Source organism: Harmonia axyridis, chromosome 3 (assembly GCF_914767665.1).
Source record: "Harmonia axyridis chromosome 3, icHarAxyr1.1, whole genome shotgun sequence".
Taxonomy (NCBI): Eukaryota; Metazoa; Arthropoda; class Insecta; order Coleoptera; family Coccinellidae; genus Harmonia; species Harmonia axyridis.
This window is the reverse complement of record NC_059503.1, coordinates 41,664,525-41,690,639: the sequence shown is the minus strand read 5'-3', so window position 1 is coordinate 41,690,639 and position 26,115 is coordinate 41,664,525. Positions and strand designations below refer to the sequence as shown.

The 26,115-nt window shown below is 34.6% G+C and overlaps 2 protein-coding genes across 3 annotated transcripts in view; one reads left to right on the top strand and one right to left on the bottom strand.

The window, feature by feature from the left end:
• The window catches only part of LOC123676379 (43 kDa receptor-associated protein of the synapse homolog), a 372,949-nt gene that overhangs the window by 331,188 nt on the left and 15,646 nt on the right, over positions 1-26,115 (top strand). The gene's annotated exons all lie outside the window — the stretch shown is intronic.
• Positions 22,741-24,881, bottom strand: LOC123676380. Its single transcript, XM_045612258.1, has 3 exons — positions 23,747-24,881; positions 23,231-23,524; positions 22,741-22,884 (listed from the first exon to the last, which is right to left on the bottom strand). Exons 1-3 carry the CDS (start codon positions 24,534-24,536, stop codon positions 22,877-22,879), a joined length of 1,092 nt encoding a protein of 363 aa, XP_045468214.1. The 5' UTR covers positions 24,537-24,881; the 3' UTR covers positions 22,741-22,876.

Below are 26,115 nucleotides of genomic sequence, written 5' to 3'. Positions count from 1 at the left end.
AAAGAAGGATTATATTTACCCCTCACGAAGTAATTCCAGTTTGCCCAGCTTGTGTGTATGCCTGGATCTAGAGTTGAATCATTTCGACGATTGCGGTGATCGACTGCGCCCTTGGATTGGAATGCTTGGGATCGAGTTTCACTGGACGTCTGGATGCTTGAAATTTTGAATGTGTGTCGCTTTTCTGGATTCACTGGATTCGAATGTGGCTTGCTTTTCTGGATTCACTGGATTCAAATGTGTATCGCTCTTCTGAATTCACTGGATTCAAATGTGGCTCGAATGGACCATATTGGGGATTGTGTGGTTTTAAATTCAATTGTAAAACTTAAAACTGCGTTTATTTTGCTTAAGAGCATACTGCGTTAAAATGTATTAAAATTAGGGTAAAATTAAGATGTTAACCCCTAAATTGCTAGCTGCATACTGCCTCTCCGTTCCGTCTTCAGCGTCTCGGTGGTACTTGAAGTTCGGGGTCAGGGGTTGAGTATACAGGGTCGAAGTTAGGCGAGAAACTGGAAAATTTGAAATCCAGCAAAATCTCACTGAAGAGTCATTTTCTCATATAAATAAACAAAAGAAATCAATATTTCAAAACATTCTCCTATAAATCAGGCAAGTTTTCTGAGAATTGAAGAAATGGTGTGTTTTTTTAGAATGGAGTTGGGTGTGGGGTCGCTGATTCCCGATCGGTTTTTCCCCAGGTGGCGGATCGAGGAATCTTTCCCAAACATGATTGGTACCCGGGAAATCCCCAGGTCGAACCATAATTAGCCAAGAGCGTCTAACATTGGATAACATATTATTAGAGTATATTTCCAGGAACCGAAGAACCTTTCAATAAAACATAAATACACAACAGATTTTTAGTATTGTCTAAGCATGTTTCCAGGAACCGAAGAACCTTTCCACACAAACAAATACTCAACAGATTTTTAGTATTGTCTAAGCATGTTTCCAGGAACCGAAGAACCTTTCCACACAGACAAATTCTCAACAGATTTTTTATTATTGTCCAAGCATGTTTCCAGGAACGAAGAACCCTTCCACACACACAAATACTTAACAGACATTATAGTATTATCCGAGTATATTAAACAATACATGGATAAACAACAGATAACTGAAAAAAAAGAGAACATATTGGGTTATTTGTATACAAATCAACTGAAAAATCAAGCCTCATAGAATACAAGGTGATTACGAAATTTACTTAGCTTTGCTGCACTTATCACCTGCAAAATCTGCATCACAATAGCATGACAACGTTGGGGAACCTGCTGTATATTTTAGACCCAACTGACTGGTACCTTTCAAATATCTGAAAACCCTTTTTACTAATGTCCAATGATACTGTTGTGGATTGGCTTGGAATCGTGATAAATAACCTACAGCAAAAGATATATCGGGTCTTGTAAATAAACTTAAATACAACAGAGAGCCTATGGCTTTCGCGTACGGAAAATCTGCTTCATTAGTAACTTCGGGAACTTTATGATTTCCTTGAGGATCCAATGGAGTATCAACAGAATTTGAGTTTTCCATTCGAAATTCTTTAAGCATTTCCTCCACAAATTGAGTTTGATGAAGAAACAACTGATTTTCTGATCCACTGATTTCCAAACCAAGAAACTTAGTAGGATAGCCAAATTGTTTGATATTAAAACGTGATTTGAACATATTGACATTTTCTTGAATAAGCTTTTCACTGGTACCTGTAATTAATAGATCATCAACATATACTAGAATCAAAATAATCTCACTATCTTCCTCTTTCTTATACAAACATGGTTCACGTAAATTTGGTTCAAAACCTGAATTCTTTAGAAAATTATCGAGTGTCATAATCCAACATTTTGGTGCTATCGATATTCCATAAAGAGCTTTTCGTAACTTAAGAATTACCTTAGTTTTATCCAGATTGATTCCTTCAGGTACACTTACATATTTTGGTCTATCAATTTCACCATAAAGAAATGCTGTTTTGATGTCCAACTGTTCAATATGCCATTTTCTAGAAACTGATAATGCAAATAATAATTTAACTACTGATAGAGTTGGTGTAGGAGATGCAGTTTCCTCAGAAGTATACTTTTCAATATCTTTGCATCCTACAACAACTAAATGAGCCTTATATACACCATTGTCTTTAACTGTAAATACCCATTTTAAAGGAATACTTTTCATACCTTGTTTTCTTTCAACAATTTCCCAAACATTGTGTTGGTTAATTGCTTCAAGTTCTGACTGAATGGCAGTCATCCACTTACCACTTTCTGAACGGGTGATTGCTTCTAGATACGTTTGAGGTGTTTTACTTGTCTGATATATCTTTGAATCATATTCTATCTCATTGTTTATCTGAGAATTAACTGAAAAATTTTCTAACATATTCATTGCACTTGTTTGATCAACTGAATTATCTGAGTTCCTTTGTACTAGACTTCCAGAACCAGATTCTTGTTCAACTTGTATGTTTGTAACAGGTTCGTTTGCATTAGAAACAACAGATTTGCCATCAATAGGCGTAACAGGTATGTTCTTACTGGACTCAGGTGGTTCAGATGAAATTATAAGTTCATCACTAGGGACTGATAACTTTGATTCACATGACTTGTAGGTCAGATTTTCATTAATTAAAACATTACAAGATGTAATTGTCTTATGTGTTTTAGGGTCATACAACAGATAACCAGTATCGGTATACCCTACTAAATACATTGTACTAGATCTTGTGTTCAACATTCTACCTTTTGGAACATTTTCATTTTTAACTTCTGCTTGTGAACCAAAAATTCTTATATTTTGCAGATCGGCTTGTTTTTCATAAAGTTTTTCATATGGAGTGAGAAAATCTACAGATGAATGAGGCGTACGATTGTATAGATAGCAAGCGGTCAAAAAAGCAAAACCCCAAAAAGTAACTGGGAAGCCTGATTCAAATAACAAGGCTCTAGCTCTTTCTTGGAGTGTTCTGTTAAACCTTTCAGCTGTTCCATTATGTTCATGCTGATAAGGTTCTGCTATATGAATTTGTATACCAAACTGATCGAGAACTTGTTGACTTGCTTCACTGATAAACTCTGTTCCATTATCACACCGTAACTTACTGAATTGACCGGGACCAGGAAATAATGACTGAAGACTATTAAGAGCAGATTTCAAAAACTTAGAAGTTTCAGACTTTTGTTTCAACAGGAAAATTTGTGCATATCTAGAATAATCATCAAGAACGATTAAAACATACTTTTTCTTAGTGTATTGTGTTGGCGGATTAATAACTAACAGATCAGCATAAAGAATTTCACAAGCTCTAGTAGCTCTATCTCTTTCTTTCGCGCATGTTTTTCTGGTCATTTTCGCTTTTGAACAAACTGAACAACTACCTGTGCTTAAATTATATGTGAGTTCTTTAACTCCTTGAACAACTTTAGGTAGTTTTCCTAAATAAGATGAAGATATATGACCCATTCTACGGTGCCACATACTACCTTCTTGAGCCAACCTTTTTAACTGATCACGAGTGAATCTTTTACGTAGCTTACGCGTTTCTCTTTTTGTTTTATTAACGGTATTGGTTTTGATAACTGAGAGTTTCATTTCACTAAAGGAATTTTCTTTCAAATTAAACATTTTATTTGTACTTTTATTTCCTTTATAATTAACATTATTCGTTCCACTTGAATTTATCCTTGCTGATACTCTATACACGCCTTCCGAAACGAAAACTAGGGATATTCTTCTTCTTAATTTTCTAGACAAAATAAAACCATTATTAGCATTTAGTACAAGACTTGTCCCAAACTGAACGTTAAATGCACGGACACTGAGAACATTATCCCTTATTACCGGGACATACTGAACATTAGCTAGATGTACAACGTGCGAACTTTTTCCAAACTGTACAAGTAATGGAAGAGTTCCCTGACCCATTGACACTATGTTCCCAGTTTCCGATGCCAAAACAACAGGTATAGGCTTATCATAAGCCTCATAATCCAACAGAATATTTTGTACATTCACCACATGGTGGGATGCACCAGAATCAACTAGAAATGTTGCAAACGTACAGAACTTGTTTAGATCAAACAGTGACTTACCAGATTTGTATTCCTTCAGTTTCCTACAGTCCTTCTTTTCATGACCTTTCTTATGGCAGTAATAACAGAATCTCTCTGTGTTGGTACATGCAGCTGAACGATGGAATAATAAACCACACTTTTTACAGCTGGCTTCTCGTTTTTCAGCTGGCGTCATTTTCCTAATTTTTTCCAGTTGCTCGATAGAATAGGGACTACTGTCTCCTTTCTTCTCTTTCAAATACGAAGGACTATTGAAAGAATTTTTTTCTTTCTTCGTATGGGGCTCCCCATATGACCTATCATGTCGACTCTCTAAACAGAAATCACATATATTATTACCACTCTTTCCACATTTAATGCAGAGAACTGAAACAGAATTAAGATTATTCGTGAACATATTAGATTCTCCAATGGGATAATCTAAACATAAAGAACTTGCAGTATAAACTTCATTGATCTCGGTCTCGAGATTCCTATCTGTGTCATCAAAACATTCAGAACAAATATCATTCAAACTACTACTTGTATACATACTGTTGTCAACCTCTCTGAAGTACTGGCTGTTTGCTACCTCTAAAAATGCATTTTTCACAAACTCATAGGTTCTGGTTGCCTCGGGTAAAGTGGTCATCGTTGTAAAGAATGCCAGGAATCCATTAGCATTCTTAACCTGGTGAAGGAAATACGCCACCACTATTTTTGGGTCCAATGGAACACCTAGTTCCTTGAATTCCTTTCTCAAACTGGGAGACGAAATTGACCGGATTCATCCTTGGGTAGAACACCGTCTTGCCGAAGTTGTCCAGTAGTTCAACCATCTTCTGGACGTCATTTTTTCCAAACATTTGTGTCAGCTTTTGGAAAGCTTCGGCTGCTGACTGCTCATTCTCTATTACAGTTTTGGGAGCATGCTGCAACGATGCTTCCAAATATTGTAGCACTTGAGCATTGTACATGTGCTTTTATTCTTTAGTCATTGGTCTGGTCAGAATTCTGGTCATTGCAGTCTGGTCCACCCATGTCGTAGTTCAAGAATTGGGAGCGTCCTAGAGCAAGCATGTCACGCTCGACTCTTTGTTTACATGACCGGTAGTTGCAGTGGCCCTTTAACTTGTCACTATTTTCGTAATGCGGTATCACAAACGCCGGCATGGTCACCTTCTCTGCTATTTCGGATCCGCTACACGTGGACGTATTCGAATTGTTTAGATTTCCAATCTTTTCTGCAAGTAGTCGCACAAAACTCTGGTTGGTCAGCATCTCGAAAATGTTTTCTGGAACTTCCATGGTTGACACGTGGGATTGATCCATTTGATCCATTTCTTCTTGATAACTCATTTTATCACTTAACACTTAACTTCTTCTTAATTGTGGATTGCTTTTAACGTCACAAGCTCTGCTACCATGTAAGGGTGGATTGACAAATACAGGTATTTTGTACAATTTAATCGTTGATTTAACAAACTTGGAAACACAAATATAAACAAAATGGAGGTTAGGTTTACTGCTTAAGGTGTGACGCCGTTATCTATTCGTGTCTCGACAGAACTGGCATCTCCACCTTCAGCGGCCAAATTACTTTTCTAGCTGCGCATGCGCACTAGACGGATCATATTAGTTGTCAGCAGGTTGTTTTATAGAAGTGGACTGGCGCCAAATATATTTGGCCAGCAGTTCTTACTTCAACAGAGGACATAATTTTCTGGTAGTTGGAATTCATTAATGAAGGTGGAAAAAGAGAAAGAATCTTCTACGTAATATCTGCCTCTAGAAGCACTTAAATAACTTGAAATTATTTCGGATATATAACCTGATATCTTAGATGTTGGTGTATTTAAAGAGGAGATGATGGGTCTGAGGGAGAGAACAGGTTTATGGACTTTAGGTAGTCCATAAAATCTTGCAGGAATGGAGTTGTAACTGTACAAAGATTTTCCTTGTATTTGGGAAATATGACCACTTGTTACCAATTTTTTAATCAATGTGTTACCTTTAGTTTGTATAGTAGTTGTTGGATCTCTAGGTAGTCTTCTGTAATAGTAAAGATCATTGAGAATTCCATTAGATAGTTCTATGTATTGTGACTTGTCCATAATAACTGTTACGTTGCCCTTGTCTGATTGTATTACCTATAAGTCTGGATGTTCTTTGAGATATCTTTTACAATTATAAAATTCTCTCTGTAGTACGTTTCTGACAACTTTATTAGGTTTATTATTATTCGTTATAATGTTAGTGGCCATGGCGCGTTTTATGTTCTTAGCATCAGGAGATAAGGAGTCGTTGAGGTTGATAACATTCTCAACATCAGATAAATGTTTTTGAATTGAGATTTCTTTCTTAGGAATGTCAATGCTGAATTTAGGACCCAGCGACAAGAATTTTAGAACTCTATCTGGGACATTTGTTCCACTTATATTTTTAACCCACCTTTCTTGTGGTCTGACTTTCCCCAATTGTGCATCTGTCAAAGCTCTCACCTTATCCAGATTTTTTTGTTTCGTCAATGCAAACTGTCTATTATACTTGTTGTTCTGATAAGAGAAAAAATGGTTAGTAATATCTTCAGGAAGTGCATGCTGAATGAGTATTTTAAGTCGTTCAACTTCTCTTTCTATTCTTTTCATTTTTGTTATTGTTACTGTAATTTCAAATTTTAAGAACATGTTTAATACCTTGTTCTCCATGTTCACTGCTTGTCTGGACGACACCTTGTCTGTCACAGATCCATATAATTGACTGAAGTTATTGGTCATGTGTTTAGGATGTAAACCTAGCCTTCTGCACTCCAACAGGAACACCCTGCGATTCCGCAACGCTGCCAACTTGATGTTATTAGATGACCATGATTTTAAGGTCGATGACATTTCCCTTCCATACCGTACACGGATTGCAGCATAAAACCCCATGCTAATATACAGAATGTGATAATTTCCTAAAGTAATTAATAAACAATGGTTTAAGGGGTGTTGGAAAAACTTCAATTGTTACTATCTTCTTTATTTCATCGGTCGACGTTTCGATCCTTGGTTGGGATCTTCTTCAGGACTTCTATAAAACAAACAACATACAATTATAACACAAACATTGCAGAAGAGACAACATGTTAAAACGCACCGAAATGCGAAGAGCTACCAGATCTTAAGTTGCACTGAATCTTATACAGATTTGGAGGAAAAATTATTTTTGAACACAAAATAGTCTTTAATACGATAACGTCTTTAATATTCATCAATTCCCTATCACACACCTCTTTATTCTCTTGATAATTCTCTTGAAAAAACTTTCTTCACTCATCTGACAACTGCGTAAAAACGAAAGGGGTAGGGTTAGGTCGGGTTCATAGAACATCATAGATCTTCAACTGACATTCGAGAACATAGAACTTGATGAGTCCAACAATTCACTCCCACTAAATTGGTTTGAATGTATTAGATATGAATAAATGTTACTTATATTCTCTATATCCTTTCTGTAGTTCATGGAATTTTCATGTCGCTTAATGTGAAACATCTCTAGGAAACATCTTTTCCTCATATTCTCCTCGTACTCTAAAACTTTCACTGAATCATAGTCCATTCGATGGTCAACTGATCTTACATGTTCTGCCAGTGCACATATCTTTCTAGGATTCTTAATGTCGCTAATATGTTGGGTTATTCTTCTTTTTAGTTGTTGGGATGTTTGTCCGATATACACCTCATCACAATTTTGACAGGGTATTCTGTATACAGCACAGCTTTTCTTTTCAGTTTCTATCCTATCTTTCAAATTACTATAAAGTCTCTTTAATTTAAATTCAGTTCTAGGTATCACTTTGATATTATCAGTTTTTAATAAGTTTATTAAGGATTTTATCATTACATTAATCAGTGGAATGGAAGTATATATAATTCTCTGGTCTAAATTGGTGGATACGATTTCATCGTTATTCTGTAAAATTCGATGAATTGTGTATCAATTTCTTTAAGAGGTTCTTGGGGTAACCATTTTCAAGCATCAACTGATATAATAGTTTCATATTCTTCTCCTTTAGAGTCGGGTGTGATATCCTTTGTATACGATTCTTCAATCCTGTAACCATATTGATTTTTTGTCTCTGAGGGTGGTTGGAAAAATAATGCAAGTATCTACCTGAGCTCGAGGGTTTTCTATACCAATCAAGAATCAGTGTATTGTCAGGTTTTCTAATGACTAGGGTATCTAGGAAGGGCACACTATTGTTATTTTCTAATTCTATGGTAAATTTGATAGACTCACTCTGTCTGTTGAACTTTTCAAGAGTGTAAGGGGTCTTATCACTGGGAACTGCACAAATGATGTCATCTACATATTTTTTAATAAAAGGCATCTCAAAGGGGATATCTGTTAGGATGCTATCTAGGAGGAAATCCATCACTATCTCTGCAATGGAAGGGCTGAATTTAGACCCCATTGGGGAACCTAGTATTTGGTTATAAAAATTACCTTGGAAGATGAAATAGTTTGAGTTGAAAAGAAATCTGATGATGTTAATGAAGTCTTCCTTTGGTATCGTGGTGTGGCTGCTGATGGACTCCCATCTGTGTTGAATCGCAAACAGAGCTAATTCTAATGAAATGTTGGTAAAGAGGGATACTACATCAAGTCTGATGAGGACATAATCTTCTGGTAGTTGGAATTCATTAATGAAGGTGGAAAAAGAGAAAGAATCTTCTACGTAATATCTGCCTCTAGAAGCACTTAAATAACTTGAAATTATTTCGGATATATAACCTGATATCTTAGATGTTGGTGTATTTAAAGAGGAGATGATGGGTCTGAGGGAGAGAACAGGTTTATGGACTTTAGGTAGTCCATAAAATCTTGCAGGAATGGAGTTGTAACTGTACAAAGATTTTCCTTGTATTTGAGAAATATGACCACTTGTTACCAATTTTTTAATCAATGTGTTACCTTTAGTTTGTATAGTAGTTGTTGGATCTCTAGGTAGTCTTCTGTAATAGTCAAGATCATTTAGAAATCGCATCCACCAATTTAGACCAGAGAATTATATTTACTTCCATTCCACTGATTAATGTAATGACAAAATCCTTAAAAAACTTATTAAAAACTGATAATATCAAAGTGATACCTAGAACTGAATTTAAATTAAAGAGACTTTATAGTAATTTGAAAGATAGGATAGAAACTAAAAGGAAAAGCTGTGTTGTATACAGAATACCCTGTCAAAATTGTGATGAGGTGTATATCGGACAAACATCCCAACAACTAAAAAGAAGAATAACCCAACATATTAGCGACATTAAGAATCCTAGAAAGATATGTGCACTGGCAGAACATGTAAGATCAGTTGACCATCGAATGGACTATGATTCAGTGAGAGTTTTAGAGTACGAGGAGAATATGAGGAAAAGATGTTTCCTAGAGATGGTTCACATTAAGCGACATGAAAATTCCATGAACTACAGAAAGGATATAGAGAATATAAGTAACATTTATTCATATCTAATACATTCAAACCAATTTAGTAAGAGTGAATTGTTGGACTCATCAAGTTCTATGTTCTCGAATGTCAGTTGAAGATCTATTATGTTCTATGAACCCGACCTAACCCTACCCCTTTCGTTTTTACGCAGTTGTCAGATGAGTGAAGAAAGTTTTTTCAAAAGAATTATCAAGAAAATAAAGAGGTGTGTGATAGGGAATTGATGAATATTAAAGACGTTATTGTATTAAAGACTATTTTGTGTTCAAAAATAATTTTTCCTCCAAATCTGTATAAGATTCAGTGCAACTTAAGATCTGGTAGCTCTTCGCATTTCGGTGCGTTTTAACATGTTGTCTTTTCTGCAATGTTTGTGTTATAATTGTATGTTGTTTGTTTTATAGAAGTCCTGAAGAAGATCCCAACCAAGGATCGAAACGTCGACCGATGAATTAAAGAAGATAGTAACAATTGAAGTTTTTCCAACACCCCTTAAACCATTGTTTATTAATTACTTTAGGAAAGTATCACATTCTGTATATACAGGGTGAGACTTTGACTTGTACATATATTTAAACCGAAGATTCCTGAAGTCAAAAGAAACACTTTTTTCCTCAATAATTTTTTCCGATTCGGCCCGGTTACAAAGATACAGGCTGTTGAAAATCGATTAAAAAATTTGATTTTCGGCTATATCTCGTAAATGGTTCTATCGAAGGAAATGATTTTTGGAATATAGCTATTCCTTGATGTGATACATCTTTTCCGAACACAAGATGCCCTACACATCTTTCAGTTTCTTCATTTTGAACATTACATCCCATAAAAATACCAGAAATTCAAAGAACCCAACTCTCAAAAGTAATTTGAACGTTCATTGAAGAAAATTTGGCTAATTTGAAAAATAAAAGTATTCTTCATATTTTCTTGTACAAAGCGCCGTTTTCGAGTAACTTGATCTTAAAAAAAAAAAATTATCTGTGGAATTGAAAAAATTGGGTACTTTGGCTAAATGCAACTCTGTTCTGTTGTGGAAAAAAATTCACAGAAATGAATATTTACTATGATGTCATGTCTCAGGTTTTAGAATTGAAGTACTAGCCAACTTAGTTTGAAAATGAAGTTATTTGAATAAGCTCACCTCAACTTCTCAATTTGATTACAAATTACTGAGCTTTGGCACAGCTCTGATAATAAGAAGATACTTCATTAAAATCAACATTCTTTTTGAAAAGTCCAGATAACCCATAAAGCCCATGTTTAAGAAAGTTTCCACAAAATAGTCCCATTATAATGAAAACCATCAATATCCCACTAAAGATTGATGCTATCGAACAACACTATATTCTTCTTCGGGCCATTCAAACTCACATCGAAACATAGCACTAGGTACATACTAGACAAATTTTCAATTGATTGAGATTGAATACTTTTATTCTTTTGCTATTCCATAAATTCATCCTAGAGTATATGATTGACATACTTCCAAGAGTGCCATAATTGTTTTAATGTGAAAACAAATAGTTGAGTTGAAAGAAACAGGCAACAGAAATTGTGGATATTTATATTGAATATTTCTCATTTATTTTCAATGGCAAAATCAAGATGAATCATGTAGCAGGGTTGGCTATAATGTAGGTACATATTATAGTACAAATTTGATTACAAGTGGAGTTCATTATTTTCCATTGATTACAGAGCCATAAAACCTTATTTCCATATTTTCACACTGATGGCTTCAAAAATATTGATGCAGATCAATATTTTTATGAGATAGTTGGAACAAATCAAATGCTTCATTTCATAAAGGAATTGCTTTCTATCAGAATGCACACTTATTTATTTTGTATCCACACAATTATTTTGGAAATTGTTATTTAATTTCTTGAAAATATGTATGGAGCTTCAATATTCTGTTAGGTTTCTTCAAATCTTCAAACATAATATCAAATATCATATCACAATAACAGTGTAAACAGGAAATGAAAATGAATATTTTAGGTTAGAACATAGATTATTCGAACTGCTGTGTTTAAATTTGCAACACTCGAAATTTGAGGTTCAAACTTAAAAGCACAGACTAATAGTCTGTGTTAGAATTTTCACAGATGAATATTATTTATTTGAGAATGTAAGGTTAAATGACAATTCTTTTACGAAATGAACAACGATATATTATAAATGCGATATAATAAATGAATGGATATGAATTATGAATATCAGAGCTGAGCCAATATGGGTGGTAGCGAGCTCAATTCGTTATGATTATCGAAAATGAAATAGAAAATCAAGAGAAAAATATTTAATCTTCATCGTCAATGAAATTGGGATAACTCATTTATTGTATTATAAATACTACTTTGTTCAACAAATGGAATGTTAAAAGTGAGTTTATGATGGTTTTTCCAATTTAGTAGCTTATTTCCAAGGTTCAAATGGTATATCTTATACTTGCAAAAATTTCAGTGTTCCGGTTTCCAGGGGTGAATTAGCTCATTATAAAAATTTAAAATGGCTGTATCCATTCAGATGTTTGTGGACCTTTCGAAAGCAAGTCAAAATCTGGTTACCGCTACTATGTGCAGATACCGTTTTGTCTATTTTATCAAGCACAAATCTGAAGTTGTAGAAAAACTGAAAACAGTAATTGCTGAAATCAAAGCTGAAGGATATGGCATAAGAGAGATTTTGTCAGATAACGGCAGTGAATTCGACAATGGGCAAGTACGAAAAATTCTATGCCATCATGGAATCAGACAAAGACTAATAATGCCATACACACCTCAACAAAACGGTTGTGCTGAAAGGGAGAACAGAACAGTTGTAGAGACAGCAAGAGCTTTGATGCACGCAAGAGAAGGATTATTCGATCAGACTTTTTGGGCAGAAATGGTGAATACAGCTATATACATTTTAAACCGAACAAGCAATTCAGGGATCGATAATCAATCACCTTTTGAGGTATGGCACAAGAAGAAGCCTAATCTCAAGCATCTTAGAATTATAGGTAGTACTTGCTATGCTCATGTTCCGAAAAAAACCGGAAGAAAATGGATAAGAAAGCAGTCAAAGGTGTTCTCATGGGTTATGATAACGACGATGGATACAGAATTTGGTCATTTGAAAAAAGGAGATTTTTCAGATCAAGAGATGTCATTTTTGATGAGTGTAAATCCTTACAGATAATGAATGAGACTGAGAAAGAGAATCTTTCTACACTTCCACAAGAAGATGTTCTTGAATTCATAAAAAATAAGGATTCACTGAAAAATGATGAATTTGAAGATCAATACGAAACAGCAATGATAGAAGATATCCATGTAAATCCAGAAATGAGAAAGACACAGAGAGAAGCTGTAGAAGCAAAGCAAAATGTTGTAGAAGACGAACATAAAACTGAAGAGATTGTCTTTGATGAGATTAGAGAAGACGACATCGAATTAAGGAGACAGTCTCATTCATTATCTGTAAGGATTTACACTCATCAAAAATGACATCTCTTGATCTGAAAAATCTCCTTTTTTCAAATGACCAAATTCTGTATCCATCGTCGTTATCATAACCCATGAGAACACCTTTGACTGCTTTCTTATCCATTTTCTTCCGGTTTTTTTCGGAACATGAGCATAGCAAGTACTACCTATAATTCTAAGATGCTTGAGATTAGGCTTCTTCTTGTGCCATACCTCAAAAGGTGATTGATTATCGATCCCTGAATTGCTTGTTCGGTTTAAAATGTATATAGCTGTATTCACCATTTCTGCCCAAAAAGTCTGATCGAATAATCCTTCTCTTGCGTGCATCAAAGCTCTTGCTGTCTCTACAACTGTTCTGTTCTCCCTTTCAGCACAACCGTTTTGTTGAGGTGTGTATGGCATTATTAGTCTTTGTCTGATTCCATGATGGCATAGAATTTTTCGTACTTGCCCATTGTCGAATTCACTGCCGTTATCTGACAAAATCTCTCTTATGCCATATCCTTCAGCTTTGATTTCAGCAATTACTGTTTTCAGTTTTTCTACAACTTCAGATTTGTGCTTGATAAAATAGACAAAACGGTATCTGCACATAGTAGCGGTAACCAGATTTTGACTTGCTTTCGAAAGGTCCACAAACATCTGAATGTATCAGTAAACCAGGTGAGCTGGCTCGTTCCCTTGTACCAAATTTGAGTACATGAGCTTTTCCATAAACACACCCCTCGCAAACGTCACTATCTAGGTTGACTTCAATGCCTAGTTCACGCTTCAATACTGTTCTCACATGTCTTTTATTCTGGTGGCCAAATCTTTCGTGGTAGAGCTGTAATGCATTTTCCTTATTAATAAAATTGATTTCATTTCAAGTTTCTGCTCTTATGGCTTTCATATCAAGTTTATTTGGGCCTCCTGAGAGACTTCTCGAACCCATAATCAATTTTTCTCCAGATAATTTGAAATAGCATTCTTCAGCCTTAGAAACAAATTCACTGTCAGGGTTTTTATCTTGTGCTGATAATGTTGAAAACAATTTTTTTCTTATACTTGGGACATACCATACTTGAGATAGAAAAAACTCGTATTTTTCTCCCTTCACCCAAGATTGTACATGAGTTTTACCAAATCCAATCGCTGGTACGGAGTCCCTATTGCTGTTTTTACTTGGTGATTTTGATCAAATGGTTTGAAGGTTTCAAACAACTCACTTTGGTTGGTGATGTGGTTTGTTGCCCCATTATCAACATACCAATTGTCCTTATCATTCTCGCAAAACAACACATCACTTGGGACTGTTAATAAAGAAACGTTTTTTGTTTTCACTCCATTGTTCTTTTTAGGTTTCACAGGTTTTGGTGGCTTACCATCTGCTTTCAATTTGAACAATCTTTCGCTTTATGCCCTTTCAGTTTGCAGTAATTGCATATCAAGTTATTTCTTTTGTATGCACCACTATAAAGAACCTCTTGTCGGCTTTCAGACTTTGTTGTTAGTGCTTTCTCATATACACATAACTGGCTTGTCAAATTGTCCACATTTTTGTCTGTATCGGACATTAAGCTCCAGCTAGACTTGAATGAAAAATACTCTGCAGGCAACGTGTCTAATATTTTACAAATGAGAAGAATTTCAGGTAACTCACAATTACATGTCTTTCCATTTGTAATTTTATCTTTGGAAATTTCTTTTTGTAAACTGTTCCACAAATTCTTCAGCTTCGAAGTATGCATTGCGATATCATCATCTGCTTGTTTTACGTAACTGAAAAATTGCATACAAACATCATATGTCTTTTTCTCGACATTTCCATCCATAAGTCTGTGCAATTCCAGTCAAACATCTCTTGCAGTCGAAAAACGCATGACTTTTTCCAAAGTTTCTTGTGTCATATTGACAGTCAAAATTAAAAGAGCACTGCTATCAGCTTGATTGAATTCCATAAGATTTTTGTCATACTTGGATTTGTCTTCTTGCGTTGCATTTTCTTCCAAGGGTTTAGGAGCTTGAAGTTTGCCCTCTAAAACTTCCAATCCTTTTTTCACTGACCTCAGTAAAATACCAATCTTGTACTTCCAAGTCGACCAATTTTCTTTTCCCTCTAGTAAGCCTATCTGTACTTTGCTGGCATCCATTATTTACTCCACCAAAATACTTTTTTACTTCTTATTGAAGGAGAAAAACTTTCTGTCACAAATACTTTTTACGGAACTTTTTTATTATTTTATTTTTCCAGATGTAGACTTCTGTTTTATAATCTACAAACCGCGCTCTTCTACCATGTTGAAGTATAAAAAACAGATCTTTTCTAGATGAAAATAATAAAATTATGAACTCGTTTTTGCGACTGATTTATTCAATCAATATAACTCAACTCTCTTTTTTTTTCTCAAACTACTATGATTAAAAAACTAATCAACAAGTTCTATGTTGACATACAAATATTCAATGCTCTAAAGCTTCAGGCTTCAATAGTGCCTTCCTGCGCCGCAGATTGTATCGCGGTTCGGTTTCAACATCTTCATTGGTGTTATCCCTTCCTTCTCTGTGATGCGCCGTGTTCTTATTTTCGTTAGACGTTGGTTTGTCTTCGCTCGGTTCATTCAATGTTGTTTTTGAATTTTTGTCTATTATTATTGCTCTCCAGAATGCAGACAGTGTCTAAGAATCATCTCTCTTATTCATATTCTCCCGTTTCTCAATCTCTATTGCTTCCCTCACTAGGCGTTTATTATATATTTCTATATTTGCAAGTTGTTTAGCATTTTAAGAATCGATGGAATGGCCTGTGCTTTTCGTATGTTGGAAAAGAGATGAAGTTGTAATCTCTTTTTTAATGCAATTTTTGTGTTCATCTATTTTTGATATATATGGGACCATCCAGAGCAAAAATGACAAGAATAAGACCCCCCTCAAAATCATCTCGAGATCCCAGGAAAAATCCAAAACCTTCGATTCTCCTCGCGGTTTTCAAGTATACGGGGTGTTTCGCATTATTCTGACATTTCAAGTCCCATATTTCTGTGGTATCTGTGGACAATTTCAATGTCAGTGTCATGTTAATAATAAATATTCCATTTCGATATATGAAAGTTCTTGAGAAAGTTTGCAGTTTCCAAAATTGTTATTTGATATTTAAATAACAGATAAAATGCAAAGTCTTCGGCGAATCAAATATTCGATAGATATTTGTCAAAATTTGGAAATGAACATTGATATCATCGAAAGCATTTTCCTCAGTTCAGGTTCGTTTGAAGGGTTTGTATTATTGATTCAAATGGATGAATGTTACTTTATTTCAGGAATTTTTCGTTTATTTTCCACAAACTATAAAACTATATTCTCATTCGTCAGAATTTGAATATTGCGACAGAAGATGGAACTACAAAAGAGAACAGAAGCTTCATTCATCAATTCAGTCTTGGATTGGAGTAAAAGTTGTGCTGCTATGAAACAGTATTGAACAGATGGAAAAACTTCTTATAGATAATTCACAATTGACTTTATTACTGGAAAAAAGAACCAAGTTAGTCAGATGACAGTCAAAAGTTTCCATGAGTTTTTCGAATATCTAAAATATACACTTTTACGACAGAAGAGTGCAAAAAAATAAGTGACCAATCCGTTTTTGAAGAATTTGAGTGCAGTGCTGTTGAATTTATAATGAATAAGTCAAATCTTTCATATGAATAATTTCAACTATATATACCCTGTTATATTATTTGCCGCTCAACTGAAACATGTATTAATAAACCCTGGAAATTAGCGATTCTGAAACTTATAACCTGATTTCTCAAGAAGGTTCCACCAAGATATGATATTATAATTGCTTATGAGGTAACACAGGCTATGAGTATTTTAAAGGCAAGTCTATTCATTCTGTCTCTTTTTAGTTTGTTTATTATAGCTATACTGAATATTTATAAAAATAAAATTCACTTTAAATGTGAATTAATTGAATTTGGACTTATGCATCATATCATATATGACTATAAATTTGAGAAAGACATATTCTCGATCTTACCGATGCACCACGTGAACTGGATCTTACCGATGCAGAACGTGAATTGGATCTTACCGATGCACCACGTAATCTCGGGCAGACCGATGCACAACGTAAATGACGATGGGGACCGGGGCGATCGGTCGTATCTGATACCGTCCGCTCGGTTCTAACATCGTCAATGAGTCGGGGTTGAAAAAAAGGACGTGAACATATTCTAAATTCCATTATAAGTCTTTTGAATAGTTCTTTGAAGATATTGATTTCAATAATATATGGTCTTCTTCAGTTGAAGTTTGGGGATTAGATTTTCTTCAAAATAATATTTATTCTCAATTTTTTTGTTAAACAATCAAATTATCCATGGATGACGAGAATATACTTATATCAAATCAGTTCAAATTTTTCACTTCAATTACTAGTCAAAATGTTACTACAGAAATAAAATTTGAAGGATCATTCAGTATATGACAAATTTTAACATGGCAGTTACTTTCGAAATTGGTATCAATTTTCCAGCAATTCAATGTAGGTATAAAATACTTCAAAAAGTAACTATTTATTAGACTTTCGATGTCATGAATGAATGATTAAACTTTTATAAAAATATATATACCTATTTGTTCACTTAAGTTTCCAATCTTTTAATCGTTATAGGAATAGGTGCTATATGGCCAGTTCAAAAATGCTATCCTACTGATTTATTCATTGCTTTTCATTTTGGTAAAAATTAAATTATTCATTGATTCAGATCCAAAGTTAACATTTGAAAAATCAAGTCAGTGTAGTTATCGAACCCATTAATAGGGGTGGATAGTATTGGCCGATACAATTTTAGTACCGATTTCAAATACTCAGGTCCTTTTGACTGAAGTAAAAATTGAACAATGATCTTTGTATCTCGAAATGAATTTTGCACTTTTCCAGTGTTCAACAATGAGATAATTATTAAATTGACTCAAGAAATATGAAGAATTTTAACATGACAGTTACTTTCGAAATTGGTATCAATTTTCCAGCAATTCAATTAAGGTATAAAATACTTGAAAAAGCAACTATTTATTGAAAATTTCCATGTCATGAATGAATGATCAAACTTGTATAAAAATGTAGATAGGTACCTATTTGTTCACTAAAGTTTCCAATCTTTTAATCGTTATAGGAATAGTTGCTATATGGCCAGTTCAAAAATGCTATCTTACTGATTCATTCATTGCTTTTCATTTTGGTAAAAATTAAATTATTCATTGATTCAAATCCAAAGTTAACATTTGAAAAAATCAAGTCAGTGTAGTTATCGAACCCACTAATATGGGTCAAAAGTATTGGCCGATACCATTTTAGTACCGATTTCAGGTCCTTTTGACTGAACAATGATCTTTGTATCTTGAAATGAGTTTTGCTCTTTTCCAGTGTTCAAAAATGAGATAATTAGTAAATTTGTAAGGGTGGATTAACAGATACAGGTATTTTGTACAATTTAATCGTGGATTTAACAAACTTGGAAACACAAATATAAACAAAAATGGAGGTTAGGTTTGCTGCTTAAGGTGTGACGTCGTTATCTATTCGTGTCTGACAGAACTGACATCTCCACCTTAGCGGCCATATTACTTTTCTAGCTGCGCATGCGCACTAGACGGATCATATTAGTTGTCAGCAGGTTGTTTTATAGAAGTGGACTGGCGCCAAATATATATTTGGCCAGCAGTTCTTACTTCAACACCCCCTCCCAAACTGAGGAACTGACAACTAGTCAACAGATAAGACATATACAGATAAGTTCCAACCAACTGATTTCAATAGTTAAAATAGAATATATACAGTACAATAAATACAAATAATAGTTAATATTTCATTTGAGTTTATATAAATCAAGCCTTAAAACTAAATCAACAGGATTGTCAGTGGAACCGTAGAGGCTGTTACTGTAGGCAATCGAATAGGGTTCCTTATAGCGAACCAACTTTCCTTAATATTTTGTATGGTATCAATACATTGTTTCCAGGGACCGGAGACCCTTCCAACAAGTGATATTATACCACCAGATCAACATATACATATAACAGATACATATTAAGTTCCTTCATAAAGAACTAACTTGATTAATTCATCACACACATACGTGTCCGAATTTTTTTTTGCTTTCGCATCTATCATTACCAGGGACCGGAGACCCTTCAAATCAAGACACTAGTGTTTATGAAAGTATGTAACCAGGGACCGGAGACCCTTCTACATGACTTGAAATAAACACTTAACATATAAACATATTTATTAGAGTATATTTCCAGGAACCGAAGAACCTTTCAATAAAAACTCCGACAAATACACAACAGATTTTTAGTATTGTCCAGGAACCGAAGAACCTTTCCACACAAACAAATACTCAACAGATTTTTTTTAGTATTGTCTAAGCATGTTTCCAGGAACCGAAGAACCTTTCCACACAGACACATATTCAACAGATTTTTAGTATTGTCATAGCATGTTTCCAGGAACCGAAGAACCTTTCCACACAAACAAATACTCAACAGATTTTTAGTATTGTCATAGCATGTTTCCAGGCACCGAAGAACCTTTCCACAAAGACACATATTCAACAGATTTTTAGTATTGTCATAGCATGTTTCCAGGGACCGAAGAACCCTTCCACACAGACAAATACTCAACAGACATTATAGTATTATCCGAGTATGTTAAACAATACATGGATAAACAACAGATAACTGAAAAAAAAAGAGAACATATTGGGTTATTTGTATACAAATCAACTGAAAAATCAAGCCTCATAGAATACAAGGTGATTACGAAATTTACTTAGCTTTGCTGCACTTAAAGGTTTTGTAAGAATGTCAGCAATCTGATCATTGGTATTAATCTTCACAATATTAATTTTCTTGTCACTTACATGTTGACGAATTAATAAATATTTACGTGCAATATATTTTAAACGACTTTTACTTGTAGCTGCAAGACAGTTTTGTCTTGCTGCTTCATTGTCTTCATATATATCAACAGGAAATGAACTGATACCCATAGTTTCTGCCAATAACTGTGCTAGAAATAGAACTTCATTAGTAGCATGAGTAAGTGCAATAAATTCTGCTTCTGCTGAACTTTGTGCTAATGTTGATTGAAGTTTTGAGCTCCATACAACCGGATTACCGAATGCAAAAATCACAAAGCCGGTTGTAGATTTGTGACTCTTCTTATCACCTGCAAAATCTGCATCACAATAGCATGACAACGTTGGGGAACCTGCTGTATATTTTAGACCCAACTGACTGGTACCTTTCAAATATCTGAAAACCCTTTTTACTAATGTCCAATGATACTGTTGTGGATTGGCTTGGAATCGAGATAAATAACCTACAGCAAAAGATATATCGGGTCTTGTAAATAAACTCAAATACAACAGAGAGCCTATGGCTTTCTTGTACGGAAAATCTGCTTCATTAGTAACTTCGGGAACTTTATGATCTCCTTGAGGAACCAATGGAGTATCAACAGAATTTGAGTTTTCCATTCGAAATTCTTTAAGCATTTCCTTCACAAATTGAGTTTGATGAAGGAACAACTGATTTTCTGATCTACTGATTTCCAAACCAAGAAACTTAGTAGGATAGCCAAATTGTTTGATATTAAAACGTGATTTGAACATATTGACATTTTCTTGAATAAGCTTTTCACTTGTACCTGTAATTAATAGATCATCAACATATACTAGAATCAAAATAATCTCACTATCTTCCTCTTTCTTATACAAACATGGTTCACGTAAATTTGGTTCAAAACCTGAATTCTTTAGAAAATTATCGAGTGTCATAAACCAACATTTTGGTGCTATCGATATTCCATAAAGAGCTTTTCGTAACTTAAGAATTACCTTAGTTTTATCCAGGTTGATTCCTTCAGGTACACTTACATATTTAGGTCTATCAATTTCACCATAAAGGAATGCTGTTTTGATGTCCAACTGTTCAATATGCCATTTTCTAGAAACTGATAATGCAAATAATAATTTAACTACTGATAGAGTTGGTGTAGGAGATGCAGTTTCCTCAGAAGTATACTTTTCAGTATCTTTGCATCCTACAACAACTAAACGAGCCTTATATACACCATTGTCTTTAACTGTAAATACCCATTTTAACGGAATACTTTTCATACCTTGTTTTCTTTCAACAATTTCCCAAACATTGTGTTGGTTAATTGCTTCAAGTTCTGACTGAATGGCAGTCATCCACTTACCACTTTCTGAACTGGTGATTGCTTCTAGATACGTTTGAGGTGTTTTACTTGTCTGATATATCTTTGAATCATATACAAAACCAAATGGATTCAAAATTGTGGCATTAACTGAAACTTTTATGTCATGTCCACTGGTCTCTTCATTATCAAAATCTTGTAACTCAGGAATTTCTTCATATTCTATCTCATTATTTATCTGAGAATTAACTGAAAAATTTTCTAACATATTCATTACACTTGTTTGATCAACTGAATTATCTGAGTTCCTTTGTACTAGACTTCCAGAACCAGATTCTTGTTCAACTTGTATGTTTGTAACAGGTTCGTTTGCATTAGAAACAACAGATTTGCCATCAATAGGCATAACAGGTATGTCCTTACTGGACTCAGGTGGTTCAGATGAAATTATAAGTTCATCACTAGGGACTGATAACTTTGATTCACATGACTTGTAGGTAAGATTTTCATTAATTAAAACATTACAAGATGTAATTGTCTTATGTGTTTTAGGGTCATACAACAGATAACCAGTATCGGTATACCCTACTAAATACATTGTACTAGATCTTGTGTTCAACTTTCTACCTTTTGGAACATTTTCATTTTTAACTTCTGCTTGTGAACCAAAAATTCTTATATTTTGCAGATCGGCTTGTTTCTCATAAAGTTTTTCATATGGAGTGAGAAAATCTACAGATGAATGAGGCGTACGGTTGTATAGATAGCAAGCGGTCAAAAAAGCAAAACCCCAAAAAGTAACTGGGAAGCCTGATTCAAATAACAAGGCTTCTAGCTCTTTCTTGGAGTGTTCTGTTAAACCTTTCAGCTGTTCCATTATGTTCATGCTGATAAGGTTCTGCTAACTGAATTTGTATACCAAACTGATCGAGAACTTGTTGACTTGTTTCACTGATAAACTCTGTTCCATTATCACACCGTAACTTACTGAATTGACCAGGACCAGGAAATAATGACTGAAGACTATTAAGAGCAGATTTCAAAAACTTAGAAGTTTCAGACTTTTGTTTCAACAGGAAAATTTGTGCATATCTAGAATAATCATCAAGAACGATTAAAACATACTTTTTCTTAGTGTATTGTGTTGGCGGATTAATAACTAACAGATCAGCATGAAGAATTTGACAAGCTCTAGTAGCTCTATCTCTTTCTTTCGCGCATGTTTTTCTGGTCATTTTCGCTTTTGAACAAACTGAACAACTACCTGTACTTAAATTATATGTGAGTTCTTTAACTCCTTGAACAACTTTAGGTAGTTTTCCTAAATAAGATGAAGATATATGACCCATTCTACGGTGCCACATACTACCTTCTTGAGCCAACCTTTTTAACTGATCACGAGTGAATCTTTTACGTAGCTTACGCGTTTCTCTTTTTGTATTATTAACGGTATTGGTTTTGATAACTGAGAGTTTCATTTTACTACAGGAATTTTCTTTCAGATTAAACATTTTATTTGTACTTTTATTTTCTTTATAATTGACATTATTAACATTAACATTATTCGTTCCACTTGAATTTATCCTTGCTGATACTCTATACACGCCTTCCGAAACGAAAACTAGTGATATTTTTCTTCTTAATTTTCTAGACAAAATAAAACCATTATTAGCATTTAGTACAAGACTTGTCCCAAACTGAACGTTAAATGCACGGACACTGAGAACATTATCCCTTATTACCGGGACATACTGAACATTAGCTAGATGTACAATGTGCGAACTTTTTCCAAACTGTACAAGTAATGGAAGAGTTCCCTGACCCATTGACACTATGTTCCCAGTTTCCGATGCCAAAACAACAGGTATAGGCTTATCATAAGCCTCATAATCCAACAGAATATTTTGTACATTCACCACATGGTGGGATGCACCAGAATCAACTAGAAATGTTGCAAACGTACAGAACTTGTTTAGATCAAACAGTGACTTACTCGGTTTGTATTCCTTGAGTTTCCTACAGTCCTTCTTTTCGTGACCTTTTTTATGGCAGTAATAACAGAATCTCTCCGTGTTGGTACATGCAGCTGACCGATGGAATAATAAACCACACTTTTTACAGCTGGCTTCTCGTTTTTCAGCTGGCGTCATATTCCTAATTTTTTTCAGTTGCTCGATAGAATAGGGACTACTGTCTCCTTTCTCCTGTTTAAAATACGAAGGACTTTTGAAAGAATTTGTTTCTTTCTTCGTATGGGGCTCCCTATATGACCTATCATGTCGACTCTCTAAACAGAAATCACATATATTATTATCACTCTTTCCACATTTAATGCAGAAAACTGAAACAGAATTGAGATTATTCGTGAACATATTAGATTCTCCAATGGGATAATCAAAACATAAGGAACATGCAGTATAAACTTCATTGATCTCGGTCTCGAGATTCCTATCTGTGTCATTAAAACATTCAGAACAAATATCATTCAAACTACTACTTGTATATATACTGTTGTCAACCTCTCTGAAATACTGGCAGTTTGCTACCTCTAGAAATGCATTTTTCACAAACTCATAGGTTCTGGTTGCCTCGGGTAAAGTGGTCATCGTTGTAAAGAATGCCAGGAATCCATTAGCATTCTTAACCTTGTGAAGGAAATACGCCACCACTATTTTTGGGTCCAATGGAACACCTAGTTCCTTGAATTCTTGTATACCCTTCTCGAACTGGGAGACGAAATTGACCGGATTCATCCTTGGGTAGAACACCGTCTTGCCGAAGTTGTCCAGTAGTTCAACCATCTTCTGGACGTCATTTTTTCCAAACATTTGTGTCAGCTTTTGGAAAGCTTCGGCTGCTGACTGCTCATTTTCTATCACAGTTTTGGGAGCATGCTGCAACGATGCTTCCAAATATTGTAGCACTTGAGCATTGTACATGTGCTTTTCTTCTTTAGTCATTGTGCAGTCTGGTCCACCCATGTCGTATTTCAGGAATTGGGAGCGTCCTAGAGCAAGCATGTCACGCTCGACTCTTTGTTTCCATGACCTATAGTTGGAGTGGCCCTTTAACTTGTCACTGTTTTCGTAATGCGGTATCACAAACGCCGGCATGGTCACCTTCTCTGTTATTTCGGATCCGCTACACGTGGACGTGTTCGGATTGTTTAGATTTCCAAGCTTTTCTGCAAGTAGTCGCACAAAACTTTGGTTGGTCAGCATCTCGAAAATGTTTTCTGGAACTTCCATGGCTGGCACGTGGGATTGATCCATTTGAATCATTTCTTCTTGATAACTCATTTTATTACTTAACACTTAACTTCTTCTTAATTGTGGATTGCTTTTAACGTCACAAGCTCTGCTACCATGTAAGGGTGGATTAACAGATACAGGTATTTTGTACAATTTAATCGTGGATTTAACAAACTTGGAAACACAAATATAAACAAAAATGGAGGTTAGGTTTGCTGCTTAAGGTGTGACGTCGTTATCTATTCGTGTCTGACAGAACTGACATCTCCACCTTAGCGGCCATATTACTTTTCTAGCTGCGCATGCGCACTAGACGGATCATATTAGTTGTCAGCAGGTTGTTTTATAGAAGTGGACTGGCGCCAAATATATATTTGGCCAGCAGTTCTTACTTCAACAAAATTGACTCAAGAAATTAACAGAATATGCTATATCAGGTCTAGTTAATACTACTAAAGATGTTAATGAACCTATTAATTTTTTATATGGTTCATCATTACAACTTTCTTTTGTTGAATCAAAATTCAATTTAATTTTCAAAGGAGTTTTCACATGTTTACAATCAGACATGTTGAATTATTGCAATACATATTTGAAGAATATAATCGATAGCTTTACTACCTTTCCCATAATTTCTAGTAATATTCATCCCTAAACATTTTTCAGCTTCCAGCTTCTCCTAATTTCTTTATCATAAAATTTTCACTTAAATTTTCTATCAGAAAATTCATTCAGAATTAACATTATTTAAAACAAAAAAGTCATCCACGTACAATGCAACAATAGTGAGCAAGTTATTTATTGATTCATGTAAATACTATGCTCAATTGTTGATTTTTTGGAACTTATATCTATCAAAATTTTATTTACTATATAGGACATAAATTGCCCTGTTTGATTTTACTTCTGAGTAAACCCAGAGCTACAAGTCTTGTTCTATAACAAAGCGAACCATCACTATTAAGCTTTTTCTTAAACACCCAGTAATAGTCCATTACACTGGACCTTCAGGTTCAGTTCTACAATTTCTCAGGCATTATTCCTGATGAACGAATCATATTCTTCCTTCATCGCTGCCTTCCATTGCTCTCCGTCCCATCTAGATAAGTTTTCGTCAACAGTAACTAGATCTTCTATGTATCTCCTATCTTCTCAATTTTCTGAAACATACATGTACGTTATGTGATCTTGAACAGTCTTTGATTCTCATTTCATCTTCTCAAATCCTGATTAGTACTGGTGGCTGGTATTTCGACATCTGATATATAGTCATTATCATGATTCATTTCATCACTAGCCCACCACTGAATTAGGATTATCTGGTGATATTTCTATATCATCCCTTTTCTATGATAACTACATCTCGACTGGTACTAATGACATTGTTACCTATATTCTGTATCCCTTTGATCGTTCACCAGAACCCACAAAAATCATTTTTGTCCATATTCCTTCAAGAAATATGCAACAGAAGAGTATGCAAAATACATTGATACAATTTTCAGATTCTAAAAACGCCTTATTTCTTCAGAAATGTCCAAGTGGTCTTTCGAATTGTTGCAATTATTAATTGTATAATATATTCCTTTATGAATATGAAGAATACGTTCTATTCAATTGGGGTCTC

Coding starts and splice junctions, on each gene's coding strand:
- LOC123676380 (XM_045612258.1), bottom strand. CDS start 24,536: ATGAGTTATCAAGAAGAAATGATTCAAATGGATCAATCCCACGTGCCA. Junction 23,525..23,746: donor TTTCAGAGAGGTTGACAACA/GTATATATACAA, acceptor ATTTCTGTTTAG/AGAGTCGACATGATAGGTCA.